At 45.3% G+C, this 15,866-nt stretch overlaps 1 protein-coding gene across 9 annotated transcripts in view; it reads right to left on the minus strand.

Annotated features, from left to right (window-relative positions):
- Positions 1 to 15,866, minus strand: part of LOC102695504 (pleckstrin homology domain-containing family G member 5) — a 101,177-nt gene that overhangs the window by 18,378 nt on the left and 66,933 nt on the right. For 8 of the 9 annotated variants that reach the window (XM_069183608.1, XM_069183607.1, XM_069183605.1 and 5 more), the window contains one exon: positions 13,946 to 14,112. In XM_069183608.1, coding sequence (XP_069039709.1) covers positions 13,946 to 14,112 — 167 coding nt within the window. Of the gene's footprint in view, positions 1 to 7,883; positions 9,430 to 13,945; positions 14,113 to 15,866 lie in introns of those variants that run through there. The other variant, XM_069183610.1, reaches the window with a different exon arrangement.

Genomic DNA, 15,866 nt, shown 5'->3' on the forward strand with positions numbered 1-15,866 from the left:
AGATTTTGTCAGCGGAACCATCCTGAAGTCGAAAGCGATATTTCTATTGGATTAAAAGAGATGTATTCACAAGCCTGCTTGTTTACAGTGTCTGTGTCCGGAAGTCTGGGAATTACATCTATGTTTGAAATGCACCCATCAATGCCAAATCTTTCAAACGCCAAAGCATAAACATAGCATTATAGTTCCCTTTCAATGTGTTTTGTTTTTTTTTGGTGGGGGGGAGTTTACTGGAAATGACCAGTGTCCCATTGTTGTCTGGCAAGGATCCGTCTTTATCTGCTTTTTCTTTGAATTGGCAAAACCCCCACCTGTAGTTCAGCTCACAGGGCTTTCCCAGGGACTGCCCAAACTCCCCCCAGCTGACCAGGAGCAGGACAGTAACATCTAAGGCAGCCCTGCTCTGATGAAAAGTACTGGCCCATTTCAGACAATGTCATATAAACAGGTTTCTACCTGAATTCTGACTTTGTAGGTTGAACTCTTAGATACATTTATGAGATCTGTTAAAAATAGCTTCATAATCTATCGCAAAAACTTGTGTTGTTCCTTGGTGGGTCAAGATCGCTGTTGAACAGGCAGCCTGATTAATGTTATGAAAGCAGCTAGCACTGATCTTGATGCTGCTGACTCTAATCCTTGTTAAAGAGTGACTCAGGTTACACCAGTCACACTGACACGGAACTGGAGTGCCTGGACGTCTAACAGCTGATACAATCTGTTGAGGCCAGCAGCCGGGTGACACAGATCCTCCGAGTAAGGAGAATACAAGCTATGCTTAAGAATATCAGGGGAGGATGAACAACTGCAAATCAAAAAACAACTCAGAAATCATTCAAATGACCTGATCACTTGCTTCTCCTAATTCAATTTTATGGACATATGGTAAGCTCCGCCTAAATGATTCCTGTCCCGGCTTTTAAGGTGCCCCTGAATCAATAGTCCATTTGCTCAGGGCTGAGCAAACTGAGCAAATGTTGCAACGTTGCTGTTTGCAAAAGTCTCAGCAGTGTAGCTGTTTACAGAAGATTCAGTGAGGCTGCATATCTGATTCCAGCTTCTCACACACAGCCCCAGCCTGTGACAGAAAACACAGACACTAAATCACAGACACTACGTTTTTAAGAATAGCAGCATGATGCCTGAAACATTGCGCAATGTTTTTCTCTAACGCTTATTTTCCAGTCTGATGATGAGAGGACAGACCAGTTTAAAAGTGGAAAGGCTAAAAACAATTAAGAGCTGTGCTAGGAACACAAGAAAGATCTTGAGGTTGCTGTTATTGCTTAATAATTTGTGGAGAGTGTCAACAACCTAAAAGTTTTCATAAAGCATAATGTGAAATCTCTCAATCAAGACCAAAAAGAGAGATTTACAGTGGAGATTTACATACAGGACTCTCGAGGGGTGACTACATTCCTAAGGACTGCTGTACTGGAAAAGCCCTCTGTGGGACAGTAGCTTGGACTTTGGACGTCCAGCTCTCATGCAGGCTGCAGACTGACAGGACAGTCAGCCACTTTCAGTCTCCCATAACCAGCAATTACCTTACACAACCTTTCACCAAAATTACGCTTCATGCAGTCTGGAGAACTCCAGCAAGGAAACCAATAGTCTTGTCCACCTAAACCGAAGTCACTAAGTTCAACACAACTGGAGTCACACAGCCCGGTTATTTTCACAATGGCCAAGATCTTCTGTCACAAAACGAATCACTTCTAGGTTTGAAGACAGGAAACTGTTTAACACATGCATGGCGAATCAGATAAGTTCCCTGTTTGTTTTGTCAATTAGCTTCTTGCTTCTGAATTTCCTGGAAGAGTTTTTTACTTTGATATTGAGAACAAATGAATAGAAAGACAGAAGAGCACCTCTTAGACATTGTCAGCTGGAGAGCTATGATAGGAGCCACATATCAGGAAAACTGCTGCTTCACGCTCCTCTGATTGGTGATAAGAGGAAAGTTAAACAATAAATTTACCTCCAGGCTTTAGCTGGAAGAACAATCTGAAATAGATAGTTCTGTAGAGAAACTGAAAACCCCCTTTTCATCTAATGGCTTGATGCTCAGATTTCTATGTAAACAAGAAAAAGTTTACATAGAAATCAGCAGCCAGCTGATTCAAAGATGACTGAGTAAACATGTACACCAGGGCCTGAAAGCACGGTCGTTTCCATTTAATCTCCATGCAGAAGTGCTGCCATTCCCCAGGTACTACTGTCACATAATGTATAGGCAGGTCACTCTTCCTGAAAGAGCCAGGTAGCTAGGTTTGAAGTGTAACTGTGTGATCGCTATAGCTGTACAGATTCTCTAGAACAGGTCTTCTGTGATCACCGTTACCCTTAACATTATTACTGCAACAGATCTTTTCAGCACAGACTGATAAAGCAGCATCCAGTACATTTTCTACAACAGGGGTTTTCCTCATTGCATCCAGAAATATGAAACACATAAAATCACTATTATTTTATTGTCTTAATTTATTCTTATGACATTATTGCTTTTAATCAATTCTGTTTCAGACATATATGAAATGATTCAGGTTACTACATAGAAAATATAGCAGACTACATTCGGACAGTCGATGATAATATGTACGTCTGATACAGCACAGATATCCGAAACTTAGTGAATTTGTGAATATCTTGATCTGAACATAGAGGGGCCAATACTTCTGTCTGTGACTACAAACATATAAACGTAACTAATAAAGAACACAAGATTCATATATAAAAGAATAAAATATTTACTAATCCTGCTTACACTTGCATATATGAACCAAATGCCATGTCATAAAACCCACACATGCCACTGGCCCGTTCAGATTTCATGAAGGTGCTTCCTTTTAACCAATCATCAATATTTGATTAATATTTAAATGACTACCTTAAAGAACACGCAGTTCCTCTTCAGTTAACACTTCATCTACGAGAGTGTCACTGTGCATGGCAAAGTGAGAAATAATCTGCGCTGCACAAGCTTGTCCGAGTTTCTCATTAAAACCAAATCTGGCTAAACTTCACAGCCAAAGAGTTATTCAAGCAGTTTGGAACTTATCCAGAGATCTGAGGTTCTAGTGTTCAAAGGCTTCGTGATCCAGACACCTGTTCACGCAACACAACCCCCCCACCCAGGCCCAGTTACAGGGTCACCTTGTATTCCAGCTGTGGTTCGGGCTGGACGTAGGTGCGGCCCTCCACTGGCTCGCTCTCCGTGATCAGGTGCAACAGGTCCCAGCTGCGCCAGGCTGTCAGGCGCCCGAATCGCCCCCTGATCCCACTGTCCTCTGGGACGGGGTGCAGGGCCCCCTTCTCCTTCATGCTCCTTCTCGCTGTCTCCTCCTTTTCCACTCCGCAGTCACACGCTGAGCCCACCCCTCACACAGACAGAGCCCTGTGCCCGAAAGGTGTGGGCGCCAGTAGAAAAAAAAACTCTAGCTCCAGGCCCAAAGGGCTCTAAACAGCTGCAAACACACAAACCACCTGACTGCAAATCCAGCCTCTGAAAAACAGAGGCAGCAGGATAGCAGTCCTTCGCCCTGTCTCTTCTAACTGATACCCATGTGAAGGAACTCTAACAGAAATACAGAAACGACTAGAGGAAACGCAAACAGAAAATGGTCCTGGTTCCCAAAAGGAAGGAGAGAGACCACAGTCCACAGCCAACCAGCCCCAGCTCATTCGATTAGTCCCAGTCTGCAGCAGGACCCACCCTGCTGTCTCCTCCCTGGCCACGCCCACCGGCCACTCATTGGCCCAGCAGCGCCGTGGGTTCGAGGCGCCAGCCAGTCACAAGCGCCCCTGCTTCTAAAACTGGAGGGCTTCGCCTGCCCCTGCGAACACAAGACAATGGCCACAATGACAATGACCGGTGGGACACCTGGGCTACTGGCCACCACAGGGGAGAGCATCCGTCAGGGCTGACATCACAGACACTGAAGGTGACAGGTGAATTAGTGTGGCCAGAGCAAGAGCCGTGAGAGGACACTGACAACAAATAACTTCTGCTTAATATTATTAGGTTTAGATTCATACTGATATATATTTATTATTATTAATAAGAAATTGCACACACACACAGTTGAAGTACCTTAGATTCTAGAACATTAAAACAGCCTTCTGCAACTGATGACAAATCTCAGTTCTTCTTCTTATTATTAACACTGTTAATACTGTTGTTGATGCTGTTACATAAAACCAAATCTGATATTAAAAATGATCACTTTCTTAGATAATGGACTTACAGGTCAAAATGCTAAGTTTGACTTTAATTTTTCATACAGATCTAAAGCTTTGCCATTAACTGGTGACTTACTGCCCAGACAGAGGGTATGGGCCTGCATTTGCGCTCACAACAGAAATGAAATCATTTCATAAAATCATCTCAATGCGCACCAGTCTGCTTGAGACATTTGATCTTAAATCACAATCAAAACAATCACGAAATTAGGCTTTAAAAATTTCCCTGAAAATACATTTGCTGAAAAAAAAACTTCAGTAGCCAATGGTCTTGATGGAAAGAAACAGTCGCTAATTGTGGTGTTTGGCTACTACTTAGCATCTTTACACATACCGCCTTGCTCTGCAATGCCAAATTAGAAACAATTTCTCTGCCCCTCTAAACGATTGCTTTATCAGGACTCTCGGTAAAAAAGCAGCTGTTGAATTTTAACTGCTAAAGATTACATAGGTGAAAAGCACACCAATTAAACTTTCCTCTTATCCCATCAAGTCGTCTAACAGAATTAATAGCTGGATGTCCATCTCTCTTGTGCTTCTATTGTCTGTACAGAGCTGATTGCCTGGGCACTAATTATGTATTTTAACTGTGTATTAGCTTAATTAGGTCCCTGCAACTGTTACTTGGTACTCAGTACACACAGCAGGGCCAGTTCTCCCAGAAGCCAATTAACCTACCAGCATGCCTTTGGATTGTGGGAGGAAACCGGAGTACCCAGAGGTTGTCTAAAAAAGAAACGATGAAAATAGTCCAATCCAAATCCAAAATTTGATTTTAAAAACAGACAAAAGCAGCTATTTTTATTTTTCGGATGAAACAACCTAACAATGCAACTTCCGCTAACTTTCAGCAGATCAAAGACTGACAACTTAAAGCACTCAAGTCTGAAGACACACAGCAACAGAAACCACACTTTTGTCTTTCAATGTTTTTAGTTCACAGATTGAAGAAGTGTCCAACACCACACAGTTTCTTTAAGCTGTCCGCTTGAAGAAAAGTCAGTCTGTTGGTTCAAATAAACTTATCCTGAAGGAACACAAAAAGGGATTCAATAGAAAATGAAGCAGCTAAGAACCGTTGCTGTCAAAACACCTGTTTTTCTAGTTTTCAAAGTTAAGAAGAGTGGATTTTAAAAGGAAAGAGAAGGGAGGGTCAAAAATAAAGCGCTCGGTGTAACTGAGTTGTCCTTATCTAGTTTCTTTGATAAGTCATGTTAAACCGCTCCACAGCAAGTGAATTTAAGACAGAACACCAGGATGTGCCAATTACTCCAATGGCCGTGGCAGAAGATTTGATTTACAGACTGCTCTTTGTTTTGCTTGTTTACAGAAAAATCAGGAGTTAAAAAAACCTTAGGGATTCTCTTTTGTGTTCCTTTTTATCTCGTTTCTTCTTCAACAGGACTAATTTGATTTGATCGGTTAATAAAATCATCCTACCCAGACAGTGGGGCTGCTAACATTAGCTGCTGTGAAAACTGCTGCCAGTTTTGTGCTCTTTCACAAGATTCACATTTAACCCGTATTTGTATGAAGCTCAAACCTGCATTAATCCCAGATAACAGCTATAACATGCGAAAGGGCAGCACCCTATCAAAAACTACACCAAATTCCGCAGTAATTTCACACTCCTGGTACAAATCTCCTGCATCTGGCCCTGCACATTCACAAGGCTCAGCTATCAAATCCAGTCCTGTATTTTAATACTTCAATTGCAAGTGTGCTCATTTTTTTAAGGTTGCAAACCCTTGCTTGGAGACATGTTGCTGACTTGGTTTGCTAGAAGCTGACCGATTGCAGGATCTCTTCAAACGGCCAGTGGAGTCTGTTCCTACAGCATGGCTTGGCTGCTGGTTCCAGACTCCAGCACACGTGAACGAAACTGCTTCGGCCTACTTCTGCTGCGGCCCACTATGCCTTCCTCCAAATCTTTTTCTAGATCTGCTGACTTCCCTGTCTTTCTCACACCCGAAGAAGGCTCCCCAGCCAAAACGCTGTGTTTCCTTTCTTCTCTGTTCAGCGCGGAATAAACGTTTACTTGTTCCTATGTAATCACATGTTCACACATCATGATGCCGAGGAAACTATGTCTTGCACAACACTGCATCAGAAGTAAGAAGCAAAGGAGCAGAGGGATTTCTGATGGCTAATCGGATAGATTTCAGATGGTTGAAAGCACCTAAGGGCAGGGCAGGAGAAAGTGAAGTCAGTGATATCATTCAGGCACCAGATAATCAGCTTGAGGTGGCTGCACTCAAGCCAGACTGGCGGAATACACACCTGTTATCAGCTTTAGCACTGACTGATTGCTTTTCCCTGTTGTTCTCGAGTATTAGTAACCTTTGATTTAATCAGCAAAATTCAAAGGACAGGCTTTCATGATGTGAGCTGAGAAAGTTACTTTCTTTTTTGCAGCATGGTCTTAATTCCCTGGCCTGCTCAACTTTACACTCATACACAAGCATGTGCGATCTGGCCTCACAGCGTGTTCGATCTCACTGTGTTTTTATTTAAAAAAAACCCACAAATACAATGTCAAGAAAGCTTTCCAGATCTGTAAAAAAAACAAACAGTAAATGCCGTTTCCTTGAGGATCATTTGAGATCCGGTGTTAGACAGTGTTATATTTGGAAATGATCCCTTTTTTGTGTTACACTTTTCATGAAATCTTCCCTTGCGAATTTGCCTTTGCCTGCCACGCACTTTTAAGACCTAGATCAACTGAATAGTAACGCAGAGCTCTGCATCTCATCAAATACCTGAACAGACTGAACACAGCCAGGAAGGCAGTCAAATATGGGCACACACCTGCCTTTTAGTGTCCCAAAGGAATGCTACTGAGAGCTGCATGAGCCAGAACATTCCTTCTTAAACCTCCAGGTTACTCTAGAGCCTCGTATGTACTGCATTCCCCGGTACCGAGTACCCCTCCCCAGTAGGTACTGATTTCCCAGCAGTGCTACAGCATTGCATTCCAATTATAATGACCTTCCAAGACAACAGGCATTTGCTGGGGGGGCTGAACAAATACAACTTGAAAGCCTGGCTTAACGAGACAATGCCTTTGCCAAAAGAAAGATAAAAAATCCTTTTTGTCCCTGCACGCAGGAGAAAAGCCGCCCTTGATTTCAGCCCACAAGGTGTCAGACAAGCCTCTTCACTCGGATGAGCTCGTCATACCTGGCTAGCACCGTTTTACCTCCATCTGCTGCACTGACTGCCAAAAACTGGGGCTTAAGAGTCAAGACATCATTGTATGACAATGTGCGATCACAGAATGACCTGACCCCAGGCAGGCAGTGGCATTTATATTATCACACTTGAAGAAGGCTCCACGGCCGAAACGTTGTGTTTTCTTTCCTCTCTTTCCAGCGTGGAATAAACCTATTACTTGTTCCTTCCCAGCCTGCGCATGCTGACGCAGCTGCCCACCTGAACCTTTATATTAACACCTGCAAGGGAGTTTGATTGGAGTCACTATTTACACTTCTATATACTCTACTTTGCATTCACAAAGTATTTTCCATTAGCACAACAGGGACCCAGGCCGCTGCACTGGGTTCCCAGTAGCGAAACACAGCAGGCAAACATTCTAGGAGGCCACAGCGATCAGTTCAAACTGTCCCCCGGTTCATCGTTACCTTTGACCCGCTCTTCCTCGCGTCCTCCCTGTCAGCCGGGGAGCAGAGAGCGCGGACGTACCCTCCCTTCCCTCCAAACGTCTGCACTCGTTCGGCCACCAGGCCCCGGGAGGTCTGCCCTGCCGGGGGGTCCCAGGGCCGGAGCCGGGACAGGTCGGTCAGCGAGCTGTAGCGGGTCAGTACGCCCTCGCACAGCGGGGGCTGACGGGGGCTCCTGGGCACGTCCCAGGTCCTGTGGCGGAAGGTGAGCATTCTTGCCTTCAGGCTCGGGCAGGCCTGTGGGTGGACGCAGCCGGAACTCCTCAGCCCCCTGCCTCTGCCCTCTCCATGAGCGGGCCAGCGATAAAGCCCGGCTCACTCAGGACGGCGGCACGATGCCCTCGAACCTCAGCGCGATTCGTCCAAGGAGTCTCTGGCGAAGCTTATGACCCAGAACCCCGAGCTTCTCCGGGCACAGAGAGGCGTCACTCGTGTCGGGAGAGAATCTGGCCTCAGCTCCAGAATACACTGGGTCTGAAGCGTGGCTGGTTAATTAAGCTTCACCGGTGATCGACATCACAGACAGCAAAGTTACAAAGTCTTCCCCCGCGGCTCAAGAAGGTGTGAGTGCACGGAAATAGCCCCTACAGTTTTTTTTTTCTTCTTATGAAAAAACGAGACGTAAGAGTATCCAGTCAAGCTTCCAAGCACCAGCTGGGAATTTTGAAAAATGACAGCGGGCTTCTCCAGTACAGGCAGGGGCAGCTGTCCACCACCAGAGGGAGCAAACAGTCATGCAGAAATGGGGAAATAATTAAAAACAACTGAAAGGGATCGAGAATGAGAACAAGAAACAACAGGTCCTGAGAAACACCCTAAGAAACGTAATCAAGCGTGTTGGTAATCCCCTTCTGTGAATGTTTAATATTCTGTCAGGAAAGGTTGGACTCCCTCTTCTTTAGTCAGCGTGAATACTTCTGTCCCAACCTGCAGAATAATCTTCCTAATTACTCATGTCATCACTCCGAGCTCACGTTAATCACCTTGTTGTTCCTACAGCTGTGGGTTTGGAGTTGAAAGAAAATTAGATTCGCTCATTAATGAAATTAAAAATAACTCTCTCCAGGTTTGCTTCTGGAATGTGCGTGTTATTTTCTTTTATCAGGATCAACGCCACAGTAATTATTACTTTAAGCGCACGCTTCGAATAGTAACACCCTAAGAGCTGAGGGTGCACAAGAGAAGAAAGACAGACAGCTTCCCACCCTACGAAAAAACTACATCCACAGGTTTTGGAATTCCAGTTTAGAGGTGTTTTATCACAAGCGGTGGCCTTGAGCAAAGGTGAAATAAAACCTCAAAAAACAGACGTGAGAGCTCCTGGACGAAAAAACAGCAGGACAAGGGGGCGTCCCTCCTCTTTCTTCTCCCAGAGCTCTCCTGATTTTTTGCCTCTCTCCCTCTGGAGCCACAGTCCCCATCGCTAGCACGGCGCTGGTCGGAACGCGCAAACCACTTCCCAGTCGCTCCTTGTCGTCCTCCAGCGGGCTGGGTGCTTCGCTCTTCGATTGTCTGTTCCGATCTCCTCCAGTGAGTGGCACCCCCCCCCCCCCCAGTGCGTGCGTGCGCACAACACAACACACCTGCAGGCAGCCGCCGCAACCTTTGACCCCAGCGCTTCCAGGCTGCCGCGTCCCGCGAGAGCGAAGACCACTTGGCGCCGGCCCAGACTGGCCGCGCTGCACGCCAGCCCTCGCCGGTGTCCTTGTGTGCCACACAGCTTCCAAAGCTAGAGCTCAGAACGGGCCTTATCTCTGACCAGGCTCACAGATAACTGACGTTATCAGTGCATTATATAAGCCTTTTGCATGGTATAACCCATTCCGGGCAGAACACAATGGAATTCATTCAAGGACGTAATGCCGTTTTTCTGATATGATTGCCAGTTCCAGTACTGTCTCCTTTGTCACCAGAATTAAGGCAGTTGGTGTCCTCGGGTGTTTCCTTGTAGTTTATTTCTTCAAACGCAGATGTTTTTGCTCAGGTTATATGCAATCTTGTGCGTGTGGGCAATGTGCACACGTGTGTGTGCAGCACAAGGGAAAATCGGGTGGTGATCACGTCTCTGTTTAGGCACGGGTCAGTCAAGCCACACAACTGAGTGCCGAAGAAGACGTGTATGTACTCGGTATTTATAATCGTCCTCCATGACTGTCTCCCATTCCACATATATTTGGCGAATAAAAATCGGTGCTTATTTTCTGCGGTTTCTTATTTCATCACCGAAATCAAGGCCAGTCATGTCCGTGTAAATTCATATGACAGACTACCTCTACCATAATCTGCATGGCAATCCATTTAGGGGTTTTTGTGAAATCTGTTATTGTGTGTTTGTTAACCTTTGGGCAACAGTGTCTAAAACAAACCACAGGGCTGCTCTTTGACACACAAACAATAGAAAAAGGGCTCATTTCTTCCAGCTTATCCCGTTTTTTCCCCAAACCACTCATTCTCAAGGGGAATTCCCAGAGAGATCCAACAGTGCAGAACAATCCCAGCACAGGATCAGTGGGCAACAGTACGAGGAAGTAAAGTCACAAAAATACAGGTCTGTCCTAGCCCTGTTGGACTTTGCTCTCAGGGGAATCTCTCTCCAGCTGTGCCTGCCCCAGTGCTGCCGAGGAAAAAGCACTCAGACACACACTTCGGCAAAGCCCGTCCCATTCTGGGCACTGATACAGCCACATGTGCAGAACAAAACCTCACAGAAACTGCTGCCTTTTTAGAAGTGCTGACGTAACGCTGTCTGAAATTCCGACCAGCCACAGACCCACTGATTGTTTAGACAGAGGACAGAGGTCAAAAGGTTTCTCTGCAGCCTAGCAATTATTATTAATTTGTCTGACTGACACTTTCCCCCAAAATGACTAACATTTATACCTATTTGGACAGCTGTGCATTTTTACTGATGCAATCTAAAGTGCGTACACGTTGCTCAAGGGTACTATAGCAATGCACCACCTGGGATTTGAACCTGCAACCATCCAGGTACACATCCAGAGCTATATCCCCTACCGCACAGAAGTTGATAACAAAGCACTGGATAACCAGCCTAGATGGTTCTATGGATACGGACACATACACAACACCATAAAAGTGTTTCTCTGAAGCTCAACGACCTTCTCGGTACAACTGAGAAAAAGATCTCACAGAGGAGAAAAACAGAAACCAATTATTTCCTTCATAAATACTCCTATTCTCTGTCAATCCTGGTGGATGTTCTGAGCAAGAAAAAACATATAACCATGAATCCAAGGTCTGGATCACAATAGAGAGTTGTCTGTGTCATGTGCTATTTTTGACACAGAAGCAGTGTATTCTCAGCTCTATGCAATGAGAAGAGCAGGCTGGGTTTCTGGTGCTCTGACCAATATGCGGCAGACAGGTGTGAATCAAGGCTTGTGTGTCTGTTCTGTGCGGCCTGGGGGCAGGGAGTGAGCACTACTGAGTCATTCCCCTCTGCCTGTCCCGTCAGGAGCTCTATCCTCCTCAAGACGGCTTCTCCACAGTCCTGACAAAGACCGTCTCCCGAAACGCGTCACGGGAAAACTACAGACCCCCCTCTTCTGCAGAAACAAGGGCTTACATCAGTGCTCCATCATGGAAAAACACCTCAGAGCACATCCGCTCTGACACACAGGTGTCATCCTCTTTCCAGTGAAACGCCTTCAAATAGAAACTGAAACGTCAAATAAAAGGAGGGAGAGACAAAACACAAATTAGAAGAAAGGGGTACAGCGTTACGTCATATTTAGATCTAGTGCATTTTAGTGCCAGAACATTAAATCTAGGTCAACTTAAAACGTATTCAAATGCACTTGACAGGACCACATCGTACACATTACAGTTTTTACTGCACTGGTGCCATTTCAACTTTGTGCACATGTGATCACAATGGAAAATAGAACTTGGGAAGCATCTGTCTTCAGGAAAAAGCTGCCAGACTCATTTGGGGTCGTTGAGCTGACAGAGGACTGTTAGTTTTATGACATCAATGCACCCAGTCCTGACTGTTGCACCCAGAAACACAAAGCACCAACGCTGCCATGATAACTTGCTTCAGTGAGGCACCCTTTTATTTGAAAAATTCTTCCATGGCAATGCCTGAAATTTTAAGAACCTTGAATTGAATTTAACTCCATTAATTGAATTACTTCTCCCACCATATGCTATGGTTAATATTTAAAGAAAGGCTCATAAAACCATTTGAAGTCACTCTGACCATGGAAAAGCAGCATGAAGCATTCATCAGTCTGCTTGTGCTCCACTGAACTTCAGAGTGTTGACGTCACTTGAAATCAGACTTTGTAGTGTGACTAACTGTGATTTAAGGCATTTAAGGCATTGAAATGTGAGTCGTTCACATTCAAATGCTTTAAATCCACCACATACTGTTGACTCTTAACATCCCACTATTAAACAACCTGCGCATACAGTAACTGCAGTTTCAGAGCATTACACTTTTGCAAAAATTAATCCCCCCCTGCACTGATTTAGTCAGGGGCACGTGCACCGAATGGCCTATTTTATGAGAAACGAGTACAGTTAAACCTCAGTTTATGAAGCTTTGCTATAATCAGGTTTAATGGACTAGTAGATTTAATCTTTTGAATCCATTCTGTAAAATCAGAATGACTGGATTTTCCTGAGAGCCACCACATAATGGGAAAATGCACAAAAATAACAAATCAAGGTAAAAATAAATACTACAGAGGTTTAAAATCAGGAATACCAACAGTGCCCTATAGTGGTAGTTCAGTTGCTTACAATGGGTTTTGTTTGTGTTTTACGCTTGAGTGAATTTTACACTAGTATACAGTATATTTATGACATGCAATAAAGCACTTGTTTATTTATGATAAAAAGGCACAGGAACAATTCTTATTGACTTTTTAGCTTTGTGTTAACTGCAAAAAATAAGTCAAAGGATCCAGAAAGCAGATCTATTTTTTCCTCATATACTGTAATAGTATGGTTTGGGGCTGAAAAAAATTACTTTGCGATTTAACGGACATTCAGCAATAACAAAAAACCCTTCCCCCCAGTAATCCATTAAATCCATGGTTTACTGTAAACCACATATAAAAAGCAATAAAATGAAGACAAACAAAAACAAGCCCACAGCCCAGGGGTCGAGCCAGAGAGCTCGGCAAAGAAGCCAGTAACAGTTGTAATCATCTCAGTCCCTAATCCGTGCCCACACAGAGCCGCCGAGCCGTGTGGTTTCCCCTCCAAAGCACTGAGCGCTGCCCAGATTGCAGCAACAGCACAGCTGTGTTCACGCCTGGCTACGGCCCCTAGGATCAGCGCCATGCAGGCTTCACACGCGAACCAGTCGCGCTTAATCTGATCTCCGCCGGATTCGGCCCAGACACGCTCTCCCACACCACGCCACGGAGATCCGCCTTGTTCACGGCGTGTCTAAGAAACACTTTCAACGGCTGAACCATCGCCCTTTCCTCCCTGGAAAGCCACAGGCACACACACACACTCCTGTGGAAGACAACCACAGAAGAGGAAGGATGGCTCTAGGCCACACAGTCCCAGACTCCTGACCTGCAGCCCCAGTTCTTCTACTGATGCATTTGGAGACCAGTTTGGATTGGTTACACGGTGGAACAGAAGGCACACTTACAAGCCCCTGCCTCACTGACACAGGACTTGGCAGATGCAGCCTGAGTGCACGGTTGTCATGCATGTGACACAATACCAGACACTAAAAGGAGAAGACACGATACGCATACAGCAGGGCTGTGGGCTACCAGTTCGGCTACTGAAGACCCAGCCTTGCGTGGCGAGGTCCGATGAGAAATAATGTGTTAAGAAGACTGACACCCACAGGAGAAGAGTTGGCATAGCAGTCAGAAAGTAATCTACAGTGCGTTTTGCATTTCCTAGAAGTGACAAGAGATCGTTTTCCAGGGCCGTTCATGTGTAAATGCGGTGTGAAAGAAACGGATCAAATGAAAGGTGAAAGCAGGAACGAGTGCCCGCAGACGGAAGAGAAAATCAGACCCACTAACCAGCAAATCCACGTTGTCCCTGCGCCCCAGGGAGCCATGTTCCACTCTCTCGCACCCAGGGGTGAGGATGTAGGGGTTGTGCCCGGAGGAGGGCTTCATGTTGGGCAGGCTGAGGGAGCGTAGGTCCTTCACCCCCTGCTCCACCTTCAGCTCATCTCCGGGCTTCGCTGGGAGGACAGGAAGGAGAGGGAGAGAGACGGGGGAGACGTGAGGCGTTGGCCGCGCTCTGTCTGCTACTCCAGGCCTGGCCGCTCGCTCCTGGCTGGGGACACCCTCTTCCAAGAGCGGCTCCCAAACACTCCGAATGAAAACGTTGATTGATATTAATAACGAGCTGCTGAAATCAGTACTCCTGGCCACAAAGATCCTCATTAAAGGCGGCACCATAAATTACAGGAAAAGCCGATTCCTGAGCAAATACTGATATGGCATATTCCTTATCATGGGGTATGAATTCATTTTTTAAGGGCTTTTAGGATCATAGCCAGGAGAGCCCAGGAACACCTTTTGGGGACCACTGTTCTATATAACATTATTAATAAATCCAGAAGACATTGGATTTAATTGTATCTTGCACACAAACTAGATTTGGTCTAAAGAATTTGGTGACGCATGTATGCTTGCTAGAAATTGTGAATTATGCCGTTACACAGACAAGATGATAGCCTAGGATGATTTCATGACACTGATTTTATCTATCATTATCTATCATATTATCTATTGCCTGCTGCTTTTCTATGGGTCTAGTGTACCTTTATACTGTCCTACATTCGCTTCGAGACAGTGCTGTGGTAAAACTGGCCCTGTAAAATGAAGATTGACTGACGTGAGATACAGCATTTTGTCGGCGTCATGTTGAAGACTGCAGGCACAAAAGCATCACACAACTCTCACAAAACCCCTCTCCTACAGCATATGCTGGGTGATGCAGAAAGTACAAAGTCAGTCCCTCTGCAGCATCCATTGAACTGCAAGACCAAATCGAATCTGACCAGGGTGGACGTTTCCTGTCTGTAAAATCCATATTTTTCCCCAGTATTCCCAAAATACAGATAATTAAGATTAGCTCACTATGGCTGTGGCGTAATATAACAGTTTCTCATAGAAGAGGCTTGCAAATCTCACTGCACACTAATTGTGCAAGAGAGGAACCCCTTCCTTTCATTAATCTTGCTAATGTGCGGGTTCTATCTATGAGATCTGTGCTGTGAAACCTGAGTTGGTAGGAGGGGGAACTTTAAAGAGAAAAGACATGAGTCTCTGCACTGTGGTTGACTTGGTTACCTTAAAAGAGCACATTCACTTCATCTTAAACCAGCAGCAAATCTCTCTGTACAGCCAGACCTTGATAAATTCGCCCGGCATTTGATAAAGCTCAGGCATTTGCTTTGCCTAAGGGGACAAGGTAAAAGGCGAGAGACAGAGAAGTATTGTGTGCGACACGTACAGACAGAGATGCATAGCAGGGAAAAGAGGGGAAGGAAAATATTACGGCTTTTCAGGAAAAAAAAGCCTTTTGTCGTAACATGCCAAATATTTGCCTTTGCAGCCCACTTCCCTGCTCCTGCCTTCCTCCTTTTCCCACAGGGAAAAAACAAGCAGTGTCTCATCAGGCAGCTCTCTCTTACAACAGAATTAAACAACTCTGGGCATCGCACTGCTGCACAGGCCTGAGAGCCCAGAGAGCTCCACCACTCGCTTTCAGAGAGCAGAGACCAGAGCTCACAAACGGACGAGATGGCATCAGTCAGGCTGATTCAAGGTCAAGCACCTTATAGCGCTTTTCTGGAGACTCCTGGAGCACTTTACAGGTGATGGGGATCCCCTCCACCAGTGTGCAGCCCTACAAAGTGCACCAGTTCGCTCCCCACACATCAGCTCTCAGTGCGGAGGAGAACAGAGTGAGGAAGTGAGGAAACAG

Source organism: Lepisosteus oculatus, chromosome 25 (genome assembly GCF_040954835.1).
Source record: "Lepisosteus oculatus isolate fLepOcu1 chromosome 25, fLepOcu1.hap2, whole genome shotgun sequence".
Classification (NCBI taxonomy): Eukaryota; Metazoa; Chordata; class Actinopteri; order Semionotiformes; family Lepisosteidae; genus Lepisosteus; species Lepisosteus oculatus.